Genomic DNA, 20,146 nt, shown 5'->3' on the forward strand with positions numbered 1-20,146 from the left:
CGCGCTTTGATTGGTGCAAAATTCACTGCAGTGCGTGCTGACTATAATGTACCAGACCACGTGATCAGTTTGTCACATGAAAGATGGAAAAAGCTTCTCGCGAATGTGGGAATGAACAAACGGTTTTTAAAACTGTGCAAAAGATGTTTTGCTCTGATTTCTCCCTTATAATATCGAGACAAATGAATCAATCCGCCGTACGGAAAAAAGATAGCGGCTGTACATTTTACCACAATAACTTGCGAACCTAAAACAGCCAATAGGCACCCAGAAAACCATATTGTTTTTGCGAAATTCGTCCCTGTACTAAAAACATTGTGTAAGATGTGAAGTTTTTGGAATTTTTCTTTGCGTTTTTATAAGCGTTTCTAGGGTTTTCGTCCGCTAAAAGTTATGGGCAAATGTACCAGTCGCCATCTTTTTCGGTACAGTGGAATGGCCTTGTATATTCAATTTTTTTTAGAGGTACAAACTATTTTTCTGCTTGACCTTTCCTTGACACGAACAACTTTGGAGTTTAGTGTGGACGCGAGAAAAATAGGCTTACTAGAAAAGGCAAAACAAAAGAAAACCAAAAATAACGAAAGGTAAACGGACCCTAACTACTACGAATGATTAATATCTGATGATGAATCGCTAACTGTACTTGTACAATTCGTTAAAAATTCCCAAGTGAGGAGCGACCCATCAGATTTTGTAGCCAAATGATTTGAACACAAATTTAGCGAGGCCCTTGTAGGCGTCTGTAGACTTAATGTAGCTCTTCCTGGTTTCCCACACGATGGCAATGGGGATCATTATCAAAGCTAGAATGAACATGATGAAAATAAACATCTTAAAGCCATAGTTTTCCACTTCTGCGTGACTTGGAGGCCGCTTCGTGACAACCTGCAAAAAGAGTGTCACGCCATTAGGAAAGCGTGACTTCACACTTTTCCCTCCCGCATTCAAACCGCTACAGGTGAAATCTCCCACCTTCCAAAACATGTTCACTTCGCAGGTTTCATCGAGCAAATCTTTCGCCACGTTCCTTGAGTTGTGGCGGTCAATTCTCCGAAATAACAGTTTGTAGAGAAATTACTTACAGTAAAAACCCGCATATAAGAACCTAGTGATATAAAAACCTACAGGCTGAAGTTTGGCATTCCCCAACATATAAGAACCTGTTCAGCCTGGCAAAGAAAAATAGGTTCTTATACAAAAACAATCACTCCAATTTTGATGGTCAAAATTCTAGATTTTAATTGTGTGAGAAACTTCTGACAAAAAGTTATTGTGTATATGTTTCCTTTGATTTACATTTGTTTGGATTTTCACTAGATTTCACTAGTGCTAAACCATTTTGTATTAGTAGTACAATATTTCTGCCAATGTTTACACTATGACAACCTCTGAAAAATAAGAACCTATTAAGAACCTAATCAGCCTGAATTGTGAAAAACTACCCTAAAATATAAAAACCTGTTCAGCCTGACTTCGAAAATTCTAGGTTCTTATATGCGGGTTTTTACTGTATCCTCGGATTCCCGTATAAACACAGTTCTTTTGCACGATTAAAAATGGCAGCCAATTCACCTGAAAGGGCTTACTGAAAATTGCGGATTTTACCCGCGCGAAAAGATCCACCAATCATCAACGAAAACAACATTCTCACCTCCTTCGCTGGGCCAGAATCATGACCCACGTGATTCACGATTGAAGGCGAGGCAGCGTCAACCGTGTCAGAGGAAAATGACATAATAGTGTCGTCTGGGGGAGGACTGGGTGGGAACGTGGGCGTTTCAAACTTCTTTAACTCGGCGGCTTCCGTATTAGGCGAGATATTACCGCTGGCTTGCCCGTTGGGGGTGGGCAAATTCAAAACTCCGGTACTCTCCGACATGCTCGGCAAGGGAACATTAATCCGCCGGGAAATCCTCACACTTGGAGTCCTAAAGAACAAACCAAACATAATAAGTTAGAACTCAAGGGATAGAGAAGCTTTTGACGGTCAAAATTAATAACGTTTTGCTAACCAACGGCAGAATTGACTTCGGTGCATTTTCCCGCGTTTCTGCACCGGTTGCATGCTTTGTCGGTTTCGTATTCTGATTGGCTAGAGAGCGGTTTAGTGTTTAACAAAACCTCTGACCAATCACAACGAACATTAACAGCACCAATCAATAACTGAGGAAAACACAAGCACACGGCGGCCAGCAACCAGGCCAAATCACGATAGGCTTGGGTTGATTTCTGATTGGATTTTAAACCAAAAGAGCGCAAAAAGCTTAACCAAGCGAACAAGGGTAAGTACTGACAATAAATAAACACATTCTAATGCGACATTTAATTACGTTAGCGGTCATTGCTCGAATGGGACTACCTTACTTTTGCTTTAATGACAGCCATAAAGGAAGAAATCGAAAATTCACTGATTTTAACGTTGCTACGGTGGCCTTCTCCATGGCCACAGAATGAGAGGATAACGAACGAACGAAAGCGCGCGAAAACAGAAAAATAGGAAAACAAACCAGGCTACAACTAAACACCAACAACACAATAAACCAGTAAGAGCTAAAAGCAGAAAGATGCACCCGGTGCCAAGCACGAGAAAACGAGCGTTTGAAAACTCACAATTTGTTTTGACTTGGCTCTTGATTGGTCGAGAAAAAACGTTGTTCCTTTGATTAATTAGAGCACGCTGCACGCTTTTTTGGACCAATGAGCGGATGCAGAAAGATGCACCCGGTACCAAGCGCGGGAAAACGCATGTTTCAAACTTCACAATTTGTTTTGACTTAACTCTTGATTGGCCGAGAAAAAACGTTGTTCCTTTGAATGGTTAGAGCACGCTGCACGCTTTTTTAGACGAGCCAGAAAGCTCATCAGTCGAAAAACCCAAACAACCCATAGTAACTGTCCCAGGTCAATCGAAATTCGTATAAAAACAATGGCTCAGCTTGTGTGGAATAGATACCCTGCCCTAGAAAATCATTCACAGCTAGCAAATTGCAGAAATTGCTTCCTAGAAAACCTGATTCGTGCACAAACTAGTTATAATGCCGATGAAATAATGAGTGAAAATGAGTTTTCTAAATAGAATTGAACTGGACGCCAATTTCTGTACTTAAGGCCTGGCTAAACTAGGAAACATTGTTGCGGAAACACTGTTGCGGAGGCAAATGTTTCCCAGTTTAGCCGCGCGGGAAACATATGTTGCGGAAACAAATTTTGCTGCTCGGAAACAAGAAAATGTTTTTGCCTCAGGTCAAAAACATTTTTGCAACCATACAAAACATACGAAACATATGTTTCCCAGTTTAGCCACCATCAAAGCAATGTTGAGTAGTTTCCAGTGCTGCTCATTAAAAATGTTTCCTAGCAACAAAGTCAGTTTATTATTATGCGCATGCGTGACCCGATGTTTTCCGAAACAATGTTTCCTCGTTTAGCCACCGGAGCAGCAAAACATTTTGTTTGCTTCCCGCTAATTTAGCCACCCTGGAAACATAACAAGAAACAATGTTTCCGCAACAATGTTTCCTAGTTTAGCCAGGCCTCAATTTTGCTTCGAACTTTTACACCCCAAGGCAAAAGAACTTTGAATTACGTTCTGCGAACTAATAGAAGCAATCCTAATTACGAAAGAAACAAGACGCCAAAAAATAAACACATAAAAATCTCTAACAGAGAAGAAAATACGACACCAATTATCTCTATCACAAAATCACAACACTCGAATTGAAAACTTGCTATTTTCCTTCCTCAAGCTAGAATACTGAATAACGACATAAGAGTGTATTTTTTCTGCACAACTGAAAATTCTTGTTTTTGTTGCTAAAATGAAGAAGGAGGAAAGTAGGATAAAGTGGAAGCAGGTGTAAACTGATAAATTAATTAACAAATTGTACAATTAATCTCTGCAAAAAGTTCGCTCGAATCAGAATCGAAATATTATGAAATACCAAATAGAGTAACTCAAGGAAAAGAAAAACTTTCTTATCATGCCTAAAAAAAAAAAGCTCAAAAATGTCAAGCCAAATGCAGATACCTACGTTCAACGAAGATTTTTCTCAATAAGTGTGAAAAAAAGGTTCTATCAGTAATTCATTGGAGAAATGAATGTTTGTGTTTAACAGTTATATTGACCAGTTCCGTTAGGTTTTAGCGTTTTATCAGTCGTCACATCTAACCAGTCCATTATACGAGCGACAATGGTTCACAAAATTTGATTTTTCAATTTACCTGCGGGCTCTTTTCGATCTTTTAACGAGTTGTATCCGTAATTTCATGAAGGCAACTTCTTGCTGGCTAGTTTCACAAGGTTTGGTCACTAAATTGGGGTTTCTTTCATTATTTCCGACATTCGCTATATATATATCGACAAGAAATTTCGTCAACATCATATTCTTCACCCGAGAGGTTGGTTCATTAAGTTCGGAGTTCTTCATATCGAAGTTTGACCATATGATTTGATAAATTTGAATTTTAGCACTTATAACTTCTTCTTAGACTAAATAAGTCTCCATCAAAAATCGCGACATCTTGTCAAATTCAAACGCCGCCAAATCATATAATAAAGAGTTACGAACAAAACACAACGTGAAAACAGTGGCGCTTTCCAGTTAGCCAAAATTTTCGGTTCAAATACAAAGTGATACACGAATCGAACGGAAAATTTCCCGAACAAACGAACGACCGTCGGAAGTACTCCACTTTTTCGGGTTCAACCGGTTGGACGAGAAATTACCGTTCCATTTGCAAAAAATCTATTTGTGATTTTCTTGCGCCATAACGTAAATTTTTTTTATCTATCAATAAGATTACAAGTTTGGAACAAGCCTTTTCATTTAACACGGAAAATTTGCGGAATTTCCAACCAAAAGTTTTGACTAAGTGGAATGCGCTCCTGGTCACCAATGCAGAATTCTATTTGAGATGTGGGTAGACTTCACAAACGAATACATACCTTTTAATTTCTGGCTGGGGGCGACTAATCTTCTCGCTTTCTGCGATAAGCTGGTCATGTGTTGGACCCCTAAAAACAAAAGAAGCAAAGTTTCGTTATTTGACAGCTGCCTCGCCAAGTAACAACAACTGAACGCAGACTATGACAGGGCCGAGTTGTTAGAAACCTTGGATTAACTGTGAACAAAACTGTGTAAGTAGACTTGCCACAAGACGTCTTCTCATGCGCCAAAAGAATGACCGACAAGCGACGAGGTCGCGAGGCTCGCGACGAAGTTTTCAGCTTGACAGGACTTCCACGAAAACTGACTTTGAGAAAGTCTACTAAATAGTTTACCCGACTTGTTTGCAGTTCGATTAGCGCTTATCCGACAACACAACGTTTCACAAAGACAACACCATTTAAGCACAAGAAAACGCGGCCATTTTAATACTGATTGTGATAGACAATGAATAATTCAACACATTCACAGAAAACAGTTTGGCGGTTTTGCATCAGTCTGTTTTCAAGTCTGGGATGTAATTTCAGCTAACCACACGAGCAAAATTCAATTTCAGTGGGAAAAATTATCACGCCAACAGAGATATTTTCTGACAACCAACGAACAGACGTGTCATTTTTTTTGTCTTATTATATAACCAAAAAAACCCTAGCAATTCCTTTTTCTAAAATATAAACTTAGCCTATAGCTTATGCATTTACAGATTCAACTTAAGCAATAGCATTGAATCTTGTACGGAATTTTCACTTGGAAATACTTTTCTTACGGAGAAACAGATCATGTTTATAAATTTATAACATTAATTTTAAATTGATTTTTATCTCAGTTAATTAGTAGAGGAATTCTTCCCTCAGCTTAAGGGTTTTTTTTTACTTTGACACGAGAATAAAGATTGTTATTATTAAATTTTACTAATGTTAAGAGAGAACTGGCTTTCAAGCATTTGGACCCAAAGAAACTTGACAAAACGTAATACCTAACTTTATAATGCAACACAAACAACTTTCAATCATACTAATGAAAACACAGTTTATAAACTTACACGTATTTATGCTTCGACCTCCTAAAAAGCCTTTGAGGTGATATGGCCTTCCTTTTTGGCTTAGCTACATTTTCTTTGTGGCTAAAAGAGAAAAAATATCCAGATTTTAGAATGCCTATGATACCCTGACACGTTACCAGTGTCTTGAGCAATGGAGCCATAACTTGAGGATTCCAAGGAATGGCAGAAAATTGTAATCAACCGTTTGGTTATTACATCAAGATTTCCACTGCATAACGCACCCCCATCAACCTTCACACACATCCCATAGGAACCAAGAGCAAATAATCCAATACTTTTCCATTAAAATGAAAAGTTTGACTTCGTTACATGGTTATTTTTTGAGTGTAACTCCAAGTGTCAAACACCTCTTCACTGCTCATAATGCAGAACAGAACAGATAAAGTGAGTAGCATAGCCAGTGAAATCCTACATTTGTGAGAAAAATGCTCGTAGATTTATACACAGCCTGAAAATTCTTGTTACTAGTGTATATGACACAAAATCTTTTATTAGCTTATTAGGAAGAGCTTTCAAAATGATGAAAATTGGCATTTATTTTATTGGGATAGCATTCTTGGTTGCCTAGTTATTCAAGATTTAGGTTTATGCAAATTAGACAACTTGTGACGTCACAAGACTGACACAAAATGAAGGGAAATCACAAAATTTGGAATATCTACGCAAATACTACATCTACAGGGTTGAAATTTTGCAGGGTTGATGTGCTGACAGAACTACACATTGTGATAGTAGCTATGATGTCACCATAGCAACGTACTCGTTACCAGACCTCTACCTTCCCAAAATGACAAATGCCTTATTTATTGCTCCACAGTCAAACAGAATTTCTTATACTTGTGCTGCGTAATGTCCATATTCCCTCACACCCACTGAATAAACATCAAGAGCAAAAAGCGCTTCTTGGGAAGGAAAACTCTGATTTTATCCTTTGGATGGTGAGGGCCTGGAGCCCATTGTGTTGCCATGGAAATGTCATAGTGGATCATATCATGAAACTTTGTGATGAGTATAACAACTCTACAAAGTTTCAGTTCTATACAGAAAAAGGCTTAAGAGATATTCCATTTTTTGTGATTTCCCTTCATTTTGTGTCAGTCTTGTGACGTCACAAGTTGTCTAATTTGCATAAGCCTAAATCTTGAATAACTCGGCTACCAAGAATGCTATCGCAATAAAATAAATGCCATTCTTCATCATTTTGAAAGCTCTTCCTAATAAGCTAATAAAAGATTTTGTGTCATATACACTTTAACACAGGTAAAAAAATCTCTCCTCCTCTTTTTCCTTGTGCGACTGTTTCTACAACAATTTTGACTTTCCTGCAATATACTTTACCACCTTGTCAAGCAATTCTAAAAGGCTTGCCTTGACAAACCAGTTGAATTCAATGGTTTGTTAAGGTGAAATGTCAGAACTTTTGAAGGCCTTAACCTCAAATATTATTTGGATTGAGATCAACAAACCTGATTTTTGATTTCAACAGGTCTGTATAACATTTTATGGTAATATCTGCCTATTTTTTTCTGAGGGAGAAAGATGCCATTCAGAGTGAAAAATAAGGCTGGCTGAGATCTGAAGCTCAGAAAATTGGGGGTTAAGATTCTGTTCTGTTGTGTTCCTTTTTTTTTTTTTTCAGGGGCATCTTTGGAGAAGCTTATATTGAGAATTTTACTTTATTTACATAATTTTTCTTTTTGGCTTCCCTTGATATACTACTATTTTCTCTCAACTATTCAAATAAACACACAGTAGTTACCTGTAAAATGCCAGATGCTCTACTGCACATTTCCATAAATGCTTGCATGCCAAGGGATCGGGGAGTCTAAAGCCATAGTTTGCCTTGCGCTGAAAGCACCAAACAACTCTGTGTTAACAAAAACCATTTATGTCCAGAAAAGCCTGCTTATCGGTATTAACCTTCAGTTGATCTTTCACAGAAATGCTTATAAGTAAATGCAATAAAGTTGTTAATTCACTTCTGTTAAGGAGGGTGCCTACTAATAAAGAAATATTTTTGCGCAGTTTGTGACTATGCGAAAAAAACAGATCTTAGCAAGGTTATTGGAATCCAAAAAGAAAATTGGGGGGTAACCACGCATTTGTTAGAGATAATTGAGCAACAATAATTCTAAAAAGCAGTAAAATACAAAGCAATATGTATGGCGTTTTATTTCCAAATTGAAGCTTTATTATCTCCAAAAAATGCATGGTTACCCCCAATTTTCATTTTGGATACCAAGAGCACTTGCTGAGTTCTACTTTCTCTGCTTAGTTTTAAACTGTGCAAAAATATCCCTGTATTAGTAAGCACCACCTATAGGAAACCTGAGTGTCTTCAGATGCACAGAACGTATGTGCAGTAACAAAAGTAGGCACCGTCCTTAAGAGCATTCCATTTTCACAAATAGCCACTTGCAGAGGTGGTCTAAGAGACTGGGCCCCTATGTTTTTGTCGGAGAAAAAGCTTGAAACCTAGATGAGACATTTTCACACAATGCCACCACTGACTTGGACATTCTGCTATTCCTAATCCAGAATAAGCGGTACCCCTTACAAACTTACATCCTCTCTCTGAACTTGCACATAAAATACTTTCCCCTCATAAGTGCACTTTAAAACTTCAGGCCTATGAAAAAAGAAAAAAAAACATCAACTGTTTCGAGAGAAAGGAAGAAGGAGTTGTCCACAGACCACAGAATAATATTATTATTAATACAGTGGTGGTTTGAGAACCTACCAATTAAATCCTGACACCTTCTTCCCTTCCCTGATAATAGCTATACCAACAGGTGTCAATCCCAAATAAAGCTGGACATTGTCTTGATCCTGTAAACAACACAAAACATTTCAGAAAACTAAAAACGATTCATTTGACCATACCTGAACTTTGGAATGCCTTATCCATAACTATTAAACAATCAAAAATATTAAGCATACATATTTCCTTTACAGTTCTTCCTGTATATCTTATGGTACTACAACTGTAGGTAGGAGAATCCTAACCCTCTCAGCACCACACATTTTGAAGCAAAAGTGCCTTGAACACCAGCTTTTTTTTTTTTTTTTTTTACAAAACATTGGGTATCTAAATGTCCAAAAAAAGCAGTTATACGTTTAGCGGATATGAAAATAAACAAAAAATTACAGCAACAGAATGGAAATCTATCGCTTTCTTCGTTGTTCAGTCCACTGCAATTTTGTGTTCTCATTCATATAAATTACATTTTTCATATACAGAATGTGGGGTCCAGCTCTCCAAAGAAAACAAAAGTCTGTTGGTTTGGCCAGAAAACAAGCCATCAGTGGAATAGGAATTTTTTGTTTTGGTCACTAAACTGGCCATCGGCGGTGAAAGGGTAAATCAACGCATTTATGTTTTTATTTGGTAATAACCTCTTTTATTCTCATTGCCTGACTGTTTGATCTATGAGGATAAAACATTGGAGCAATGTTTCCTGAAAGAATTCAAGATCTCATGCAAAAACTCCAGTGAATCTGAGCTAAAACAACAATAAGTGATCTGAAAAGTCACTAAGGTCGGTTATTCTCTCAGCTCTTCAATTAGCCACTCGGCTACTGCGAGACTTGTGATGAGCTAGGGTCATCTGCAATACGCAGCCTGTATACTACTGGGACCAGCAATGTTGAAAGCAGATGAAGCCCAGCAATGATTGTGGCTACCTTAACTTGACTCACCTTGCAAGGATGAGGATCCACTCCATACATGTCAAGTCCCTTGACGCTGCTAAGGAAGCTCCTTTCCGCAACAGAAGGCACTTGGCCACTGTTAAAGAAAAATTTAAAACAATCAAGACCTAAGTCTGCTTTCTTTGTTGGTAGTAATATACATGTACTTTACTCATGACTCGCAACCCAAGCAATAACATTGGCACGCAACCTCTTGAGACTTGTGGCACCTTGAATAAAGTCAACCTTTTAAGACCCAGTATCAACATGTAAGTTCTCCTCACTGTTCTCTCGATATTTCTTATGGCTAGTTGGGAGAATTTGTAATTTCATCTTTGGTGATTATTTCCTTTATTCTCATCACCTATATGTTTGATGTAACAGTGATATTGTAGGGAGAAATAAGAGGTTAGTTAGTGTTCCTTAGAACAAAGGAAAGCAAACTTGTCTGACGCGCTGAAAATGCATTCTACAATTTGAAACCATCCAAGTTGTGGACATCAACAACAATAGTTGTTGTTGTTTTACAGTGCGACTACTGTTACCAGGGTCACTTAAACAAAACTGGCCAATCAGGTTGCAGGACAAGAACGATGAATTTCAACCAAAGCCAATTGAACCAATCACGAGTACTGAGATGGAAAACAACAGTTAAACCCAAAAGTTTGGAATTATTCACTGTTTGTATCCTCCTGTGATCTGATTGGCCAGTTTTAAGTGACCCTGGTAACAGCAGTTGCACTGTAATTACCAGCCACATGAAGAATATGAAGAATATGAAGAAGTGTTCAATCACTTGCCAACCAAAACTCCACTAACACAAACAGTCTTGCAAGTTCCCTTAGTTGGACTAAGGTCAAAACTTACTTTAGCTGCTTGTGGCTCTCCATAATCTTCTTCTCTAACTTGTCTGATTGCTTTGGAACGATGCGGAATTCTGACACATAGTTGTCTCCATGATCCTCTTCCTCATAGTCTCCTATCTCAGCTACAGAAGACAAAATAAAGAGGTTATTATTAAAATTCAAAACTGTTACACAGGACTAGTCTATAAATCAAACTACAGCCCAAAATCATGAATCATGCCTAATGATCTTGCATGCTGTCTGAACAAAACGGTAACACACACCCAGGCTAGAGACCTACTTAAAGGGGAAGTGTCATACAAATTTGCCGTCATTTCAAAACCAAAAAATATTTGTCTGTCAACAGAAACAACAAAATAATTGTCAAGTTTATTATAAATTATCACCCCAGTGCAATAAAACTGTTGATTAGTGCCTCTTGCCAGAGACAGAGTAGGCCGGCATGGATTGAAACTTGAAAAATGTTAGGCTTACGTTTTTCAAGTTCTTGCATTTTTGTTTCCAAACTGCGCTAGGACAGATCTGGAGTTGTTCCTTTCAAGAATTGAGTTGATTTCTTTCCTCAACAACAACTGGTTTCCAGACCAGTTTCTAGAAGGCTGAGAACACACCACTGCCTCTTTGAATGGGAAAACAGTCCATATAGGGCCAAAAAGTCAAGAGTTTTGTCAGGTTTTCCAGTACCCATTTCAAACTTCTTGACAAGGGGAACTATAATTAAATACTGTATTCCATGAATTATCATGTAACAAAATACATGTAAATGTAGTTTGAAATACCTTGCACAATGTAGGCTCCCAAATCCACTAAGTCGTTAAATGAGCAAAGGAGTCTGGACACAAAACACAAAAAGTCAACATGCCATGTAATAATATAATATTGGAAGAATAGTTGGTAATTTTCAGAAGTCATTTTATTTTAAATTTCTTACCTGCCATGCAAGATATCCCGCTTGACTTGCAGAAAAAACTGATACCTGACAAATGATAATAGCATTTAAAGCCATTTTATTTCATTGATTTGTGTTTGCCCACACAACCATTTTCATACCATTTTTACATCTCCCCACTATTGTTTGAAGAAAAAAATGACGAAAAGATGAACTACAGAAATTGAAAAAAGAAATGACAATCAATCCGCATCACGCATGACGGGTATTTTTGAAATTTGAACGGTGTTTCTGAATTTACATGTCAGTTTTGGAATTTGAACATCGCCAACAAGATTTCAGAGTTCCCGTAGAAATTTCCCTAGTTTATTGACGATACAAAGCTATGAATTTTTCTTTACATTACAGCATTAAGTATTTCAAGAATAACAATTGTTTCCCAAATATTTTGAATCTTTCTATTTTTCTGTTAATGCATCTTTTTCGGAAAGATTCCCAGAGAAATGTTCAACATTCCATTCACATGTCGGACATTACAAAGAGAAATTTGAATGTTCATTTCATTCTTGGAAATACTGGTCACACATGACATGAATTAACTGTAACAGTAATATCTCTGTGTACATTGTCAGACTTTTTCATTTTCGCTCGATCTAAGATTTCATAAAGAAACTCCATAGCACTACACTACTTTACAACAATGAAGCCTCTGAACATGTACTTTTGATCTCATTATGTTGTCTTGCTTTAACTTCTTTTCACCTCCTCACCTAGTGATTTCTTCATGAAGAACGCTTGGGTCCACAGCATAGAACTTTACTCTGAAGAACAACTTGAAAGGAGGCTTCAAACCTGTACATGTACAACAGTTGATGAAATTGAAATTAAAATGTTTTTTACACCCCATCCCACCGATGCATTTTTAAAGTTCCAGTTTTCAAAAGTCTTAGAATAAATAATCTAAAAAAAGAGAGCAAGGCTCATTTCACAGTCATGGAAGTATATTTTCCAATATTTTGAAAGGCATGGCCTTTCTTCGTCAGGGTATGTTTGGTCCTTTCAAACACAGTTAATTACTGTTTATTTTTCAAAAGTTTGCCATTTTAAAAGATTTTACATTAGAGACTGTTCTCAAACTGTTGCTTTCAAAGTGTGTTCATCTAAAAAGAATGCAAGGCTTGTTTTATCAGTGTACATTTTCAAAATTATTCCATGTCAAAGATTAGCTGTTTTTAAAAACTTTGCATTTTTACATAAATTCACATGAATAGAACCTGAAATGCAAACCAAAAAAAGTTTGCAATCTCGGACAAAAATGCACCTGTATGCCAGGCTGCATTTTATGTAGGTAACGCTGAAAATCTTCAAAAATTGCTCAGCATACTGGTGCGTGGATCGTGGTCTTTGGCATAAAGCAGCGTGACACAGAGGCAATGCCACGAAAAATTATGTAGGCTTTTGAAAACTTCCACCATTCAAACAAAGTGTTTTTGTCAAAAAATACCCAGGATTTCTCTCCTGGAGTAGGTACTTTGGCAGCCGCTTGGTGTGGAACTTCCAAACCCTTGGCGTATCTTCAGTATGGAATGTACATGGAATGTACCCTGGTCTGTATGTAGTTCTAAGGCCTTGATTTTTTACATTATTAGCTAACTGATACTCTAACCATTAATAATTTGACCACTGGTCCCTTTTCTGTAAGCTACACTGTACTTACAGTTACGTTTCATATTTCTTTATTGCCAGTTTTCACTGTCACGCCATTGCCGTGTGCGTAAGAAAAAAATTGAAACCATTCCATGGATGAAGTCAAGAAATTGACATGTTATAGAAGATAAGTAAATAAAAAACCTGTCGAAGTGTCAGGTCTGTGCGGTATTCCGTACTCGAGTTATTTGACAAAATGTTTCACAGCTTAGTATGGAGACGCCCTGTTGGTGTCCCTCTGAGGGACACAAACATGGCAGCCGGAAATGAGCAAAAACATCTGGAGTTCACTTTTGCCAGAAAAGAGGTTTGTTTTCCCTTGTGAATTTTTGAATGTTAAGATAAATATTTCTCCTCAAACTTTAATTGTTTAGAATGCTGAAAAAAAAAAAACCCAAAAAGGCATTTTTAAGATACGGAACAGCTCTGTCACGGCCGCCCTCTTGATGTCACGCACGATGAAAACTCGGAAATTGAAACTGTTCTATTTTCAGAAGGAAGAACAACATTGAGCTAAAAATTGTGAAAAGACATATTTTTAGGTAATCTTTCCTTGAATGAAGGTAAAAATTTTGTAGGCCTCCCAGTTTTGAATTGTAGAATTTGGCGATGTCACGTGAAAACCAAGAATATTCTTAGTAGTGTTGAACACACTCCTATAATCTTTGATTACTGTTAGTTATTATAATTATAATCACTATCATTGTAGCAATTTTAGAGATTAATCAGTAAACAACAAAAAGACCATTACATCAGAAACAAAATGGTTACTCACTTTTCATCTGTCTGATAACACTCTTGCTTAGATCCAGCCAGTGCTAACAAAAAACAAAAAACAAAATCAGAAATGGGCTTTCAGTTTATCTTAAGCCATAAATCTTTCTTCCTTCTGGTTAGGTAACGCTGCACTTAAACAGAAAATATTAAAATCAGCAGGAAATGTAAAGCTGACCTAGCAACAGAAATTAAAAATTGGACGTTCAGGGGTTATGTTTCTTGTCAATGTTTTGAAAGTAAATTTTTGGAGAAGTTTTCCACAAAGTGCATCCGTAGGACAGCTGCACATCCTTAATTCTAAAACCTTGATGCAAAGGCTTCTAATTAACAATACCACTCAAGTACTTAGGCTACAATTATTGTAGCTTACTTCTCAATTAGGGTTAAGAAGAAAATATTAGCACTTTTAGTAATTAGTTCTTTTAATTCCAAGAGAGTACAAAATAGAAAAAGTAAATAAAAAATTTAAATTTCATTAGACAGAACACCGAAAATCAAATAACACTATCGATAAGTACTACAGGGCGGCTGTCATTTGAATGGTCACACTTAAGGATCTAACATGGACTTGATAGCTAAAAGCACCTCGTACAACTAACTTTGTAAAAGGAAACTAAACTAAGCGAAGTTACGACTAGAATGATCACACTTTTGAATTTAACTCAGTCTTAAAACTAAAATGTAGAGCCACCTTGTGGGTTAGGGGGTGGAGATGACTGACATTTCAGACTAATTATCTGAATGATCACACTTTAGCATTCTTCATCCACAGACCCAAAACTAAGAACCACCTTTTACAGCATAATAAAAAGCACCGCAGGAAAGTACGGCTCAATAGCTTTTAACAGAATGCTCACACTTCAGGATTTCATCCATAGACTTGGGACCTTAGAACCACCTTTCATATTATAATAAACCACACCACAGGAAGTTAATGCTAAGTAGCTAATTCATTTGCATGGTCACAATTTAGGATTTCAACCACAGACTCAAATAAAAGAGTAATCATACACGATACAGGGTTTGCCTGTAGAACTGAATGTCAGCAAAGAGGCAAAAAGAAATACCACTTGATTTTGCAAATCACCTTATCAAAACCAAAATAGAAACATTCCACAGAGCCTAGATACATTCATTATATATGCACCAGGGTCATACTAACCCTCTTCTGCAGACAGTGAACGTGAATAGAGTTTAAGTCAGAAAATGCATGCATAATTAATAATGGGGCTGTGTGGAAATCTTGCCGCCAATTTTCTTCATGGAGAATCTTACAAACAAATGTGCAGTTTCTGAGTAATCAGATAAAGAAAAGATCATTTGGAAAATTCTACAAGAAAAGAGCTGAGCTATTTATTGGAGAAAGTGAGTTGAAGTGGAATCTACAGAGATTAGACAGGTTTATAATTTGAACAATAATATTATTGCTGTAAAACTAATAATTCTTTACACGGATTGTAAAGCAAGGTAGAATGGATGAATAACTCGCCTTGGACAATACCCATTGTGTTAAATTATCTACAAATCATTCATTAAAATCAAGCTCTTCAAGATGTCCCCAGGGCAATGACATAAATTCAATTTGAGAAAGAGGCATTAGATTAATTCCAACAAAATGTTTGTTTCATGAATGTTAAATGCCAGGCGGAAAAAGAAAGGACAAATAAGAAAAAAATAGCTGAACACAGGCATCAAGAGCTGAGAAAAGACGCTTGCAAAGTAAATAATTAATAGAAATTGATCACACATTCCATATGAAATTGCATGAAAACCTACCCTTTGTTTAGCGTCGTCCACGTAGCGGAGACCAAAATAATCTTTCTCCAGCAAATCCAGGGTCCGACATACCTCGTCAAAAACAGTTTGCCCTTTTACGTCTCTCTGTAAAATTTTTACAAGGAGAAAAGTTACACATGCAATAAGAGGGGCTGGAGGTGTTAATCAAATTTGCTCAACTGTGAAACACGGATAACGGTCCAGACTTAAGCATGCAATATTTTCTTATGTTTTTTCCTTGCACTTAGCTTTACAATCGATTGTTCGCTCGCTGTCCTGCGATTTCCCAACTTATGTAAACTCGTGTTACGGAAGTTCAATCTTGCTAAAAATAAATTCGCGCCAACGTGTAGCAATTTCCCAAGTATGATCGTCAGTTCTGCGAGTGTTTCTCACTATTAGAGGTCTGTGCTTTCTGATAATGGTCCAGAAATAAAGGAAAACTCAATTAAAAGAGTCAGTATTGTTTGATTTGAGTTTATTTACAGAACTGAAGTCTGGGAACAACATAAATTACAACGAAATCATCACTTATTCACGTGCCAATTAGCTACAAGAATACAAAGATCAAACTCGCAGAACGTAGTAAAGATCTAAAACTATTCGCAAAATCTTGCTCCTGTTTGCATTCTTCACTTATTTGAACCAGCACGGTAAAAATTTGCCAGAATGGAAACAAATCGACGAGTATAAATGGAATGCGAAGCCAACATTTGGCTTGCTTCGCCACGCATGAGAAGCTTTTGCCGAACGAGTTCGCGTGGAATCACCGTCCCGGGTAAAAAACAGTATACAACTGCAACAGATTTTCATATTTTGCGATAAATATCACTAAGCTTCTCGCGACATTAAGAGAATATAAAGGAAGCTAATCACTCCAGCTAACGCTTCGACGGAAAATGACTAGCCCACCAGTGATTTCTTGGTGATCAGAAAGGCAATATTCTTTGAGTAACTGGAATTTTCCCATGTAGAAATACGAGAACAAGAATCTAATTATAAGAATGAGGAAGCTCTTCGAATCGTTCATCGTTAAACAAGAGAAAAGAAACTAAAGAAAGACCACAAAGGCATTAAGAGGTTATGTGTGCATTCGAAAAGGGGCTGATGATGACATGCAAATTTTCTTTTCAAGCGCGAATGAATTAGCGGCAGGGCTAGTTCGCGGTTCGAACTGCACGAGATGAAGTCGAAAGCTTTAAAAACGCAAAGACCAAACTAATGAAACCCGATGTCAATGAGGGGCCTTGGGGTTTTGTTTCAAAATTAATCAATGCAACAAACGTGTAGAACGAACGTGTCATAATTTTGTTTTGACCTGAATTCTGGAATACACCGGTCTTCGGCGCGCAACACAGAGATCAGAGAGTGGCAGAGTTTTAGGCGTAAATGATTTCCCAAACACAAAACAAAATCAAATCCGACTGTAAAATCATAACAAAAAAAGGAACGTGGGAGAGAGCTGAAAAGAAACTTACAGATACGGACACAAGGCCGAAATGTCCGGAGAGGAAACAAGAGAGATCGTGCAAGATCGCTCATCTCGCCCGAGCTCATGCATTTGTTTTAGTTTACTAATAACACCATTCTCACCTTGAAATCGCATGACAGCTCAGTGTCGTCTAAAAGGCTGATTTTACACTGAAACTCGGCCTCTAGGTTGCTTTTGCTACCAGACTTAAACATCATGAAGTTTGTTATGCAGTAATTTTCCTTAGCTGCTCATGAGTTCGAGAAAAAGAGATCGGACGCCAAGTAAACTAAGCCTCGCTTCCGCGTGGCGCTTTTCAACGATGCCAGATATTGCGCATGATCGAGGCGTTTGATAAAATTCGATATCCCGGATGTTGAGGACAGGTGCATATTGCAATTATATTCATGGCAGAACTGTCGGACTGAACGTATTTTCATTTTTCGACATCTGTTTTTGGTGAGAAAAGGGTTGAAGTTGAACTGCATTTTCTTGAATAATATTTGTCTATCGAAAAGTGTGGTCACCCTTGCTGGAAACGTTTCATAATACTTTGAACATGAGCTGGAAAAATAATCATCATCGATAATAATAATAATAATAATAATAATAATAATAATAATAATAATAATAATAATAATAATAATAATAATAATAATAATAATGATAATAATAATAATAATATGGAGGCCATGTGCAGGAACACACAGACAGGTTGCTAATAAATAATAATAAATTTCTTCAGGGCTTTGCCTCGACGAGTTAAGGCGCTAATTAGAGATAAAATATTCTAAAAACTAACAATAGTTATTGTCAGAGTGTCAAGAAAGCTTATACAGGGAACAATTAAATTAATTACAGATAGGCCACCCTAAAAAAGTAAGGGAAAATCTCGTTTAAAAAGTAAGGTCTTCAGTTTGCCGTTTAAAAATATCAGTAGAATCTGTGTAATTAAGGTGGCTCTATACCATTTCTTCAGTTTTTGCTGGTAGCGATATATATTTTTCTTGATGTTCTGGTTCTTTCAGCCCTGAGAAAATATCTGGGTTCAAACATAGTTTCAAGTACCTAAGTCCTCTGATGCTTTGCTAAAAACACCGTTACAACAGGGAAAACCCCGTTTCCATGGCAACCAGTGGATGATACATCTGTTGATTCCTTCACTCCTAGCTAGTTTCAAAACGGGTTTGTCCGAATTTCGTGCTTTTTTGTGTAAAGAAGAGAGAAACTCCAAAGTATCTCCTCTTAAGTCAAAACTGAAATTCTGTACATACGTTCGGTCAATTTCTGAAATTTTCATTTTTGCCATTTATCTAGGATTTTTTGGAGTACAAATACCAGCTAAATCCTAACATTGAGCCAATTTTCAGAAAAAATCACCGTGGTAAGCTCGTCAGGCCTTACTTTTCAGGCTAAAACTGGCCTTGTTTCGCGCGCCAGCATGAAAATTTCACATATCGGTTAGAAAACTGCGCGCGCTTGCGCCATTTTAGTACCCAGACGCCGCGCGCCAAATAACTGCAGCAGAAAAAGCACGTCCGCGACCCGACCCCAAACGAGATTAACTGCAACTAGACAATCACAGGTCACTCAGTAGCAGACAGCTTTTGCATGCCCTGATTAAATGAATAAACATGTTGTATATCCAAAGCTTGTTTCTGTTTTAAAGACTTATGTTTACGTAAAACGATGTTTGGACCAGTTTGGACAAAAGCGAGTTTAAGTTACTTTTACTTGCCAATTTTTTTGCTCGCGATTTTAGATATTCAGTTGACAGCAAATTGTTCGTTATTTCTCGTAGCTTCAGGTTACTATTATTAGCACTATAATAAATCAATCCTGAAAACCCAAGCTGCTCTTGTTGTCACTTCGCCGGCATAGTAAATTCTTCTGAAATGAGCCTCGTGTCGCGCACAGGATGATGCCATTTAACGGCTGCCCAAAGCTAACTAAAATAGTGGAAGCGTTGATGGACAAATCTTATGGAATGTCTGTCTTTTTCGAATGTGCCGACAGAAAGCATTTTCAAATTAAGAGAGTTCCTCAAGCTGGTGCAGAAAGAATTAACAGAGACATGACAGAATAGTAAGGTTCTTCATTATGATTTGTGTAAAAACATACATTTGAATGTTGTGACAAGCATTATGAGCATGTCCCAAGAATGTTGTGGAAAATGAAGACTAGTAAGGTTCTTCATTATGATTTGTGTAAAAACAACATACATTTGAATGTTGTGACAAGCATTATGAGCATGTCCCAAGAATGTTGTGGAAAATGAAGACTACTTTGAAATTGATTGAGGATTTTTGTATCCAAACAGACAAAAAAACAATGGAACATAATCACCCCGGCATTGTGGTACTTGTGGATAATAAAGTACCTACTAATGAAGAAAGGCTGACACAAGATTGTTTAGATAAAAATGGGATTATGCAATATTATATTTCATAATCCAAGGCCAATATTGAGGGTCTCTGACATGGGATTATATTTAACAATTATTCCACGAGCGCGCGTTGGATATCAGATGATAGATAGTAGCCAACGAAGAACGAAGCGCTGAGTTGGCTATAATGTCTATAATCATATCTATGATATACAACAAGCAAGAACATCCAAGAAATATTGCCAGATCCGTGTGCTGATTTCGCGTTGCAAGGACGACAAGAAAACAATTAAATGGTCGCTATTCCTTAGGCATAGTACCCGTGAGCCCTAGCTAAACCTATCAAATCTCTGGAACTGCGTTATCCAATGAGTCAGTTTTTAATCTGAATAATTGATAGCTGAGAATTGACCAACATTTTAATTGTCAGCTGAGAAATATAATGGTGTTTTTTTTTTAACTGATAGCTGAGAGCGTAAGGAAGGCTGTTGGCTTAGGTGTCTCAACTTTGCCTAAGTCAAGTGAACTTTACTTGCAAATAACTTGTCAATAACTGTGTAGTTGATGCCTGG

General features: G+C 37.3%; 1 protein-coding gene across 1 annotated transcript; it reads right to left on the reverse strand.

Annotated features, from left to right (window-relative positions):
* Positions 1–578: 578 nt before the first annotated feature.
* Positions 579–17,495, reverse strand: LOC146456184 (FERM domain-containing protein 3-like). The gene is made up of 15 exons (XM_085093318.1): positions 17,311–17,495; positions 15,718–15,822; positions 13,940–13,982; positions 12,228–12,309; positions 11,500–11,544; positions 11,348–11,400; positions 10,570–10,690; positions 9,712–9,799; positions 8,753–8,841; positions 8,578–8,641; positions 7,772–7,860; positions 5,992–6,072; positions 4,949–5,017; positions 1,655–1,931; positions 579–888 (listed from the first exon to the last, which is right to left on the reverse strand). Exons 1-15 carry the CDS (start codon positions 17,404–17,406, stop codon positions 688–690), a joined length of 1,503 nt encoding a protein of 500 aa, XP_084949444.1. The 5' UTR covers positions 17,407–17,495; the 3' UTR covers positions 579–687.
* Between the last annotated feature and the right edge of the window lie 2,651 nt (positions 17,496–20,146).

The sequence above is a fragment of the Pavona decussata genome, unplaced genomic scaffold (genome assembly GCF_977016875.1).
Source record: "Pavona decussata unplaced genomic scaffold, jaPavDecu1.1 SCAFFOLD_260, whole genome shotgun sequence".
Taxonomy (NCBI): domain Eukaryota; kingdom Metazoa; phylum Cnidaria; class Anthozoa; order Scleractinia; family Agariciidae; genus Pavona; species Pavona decussata.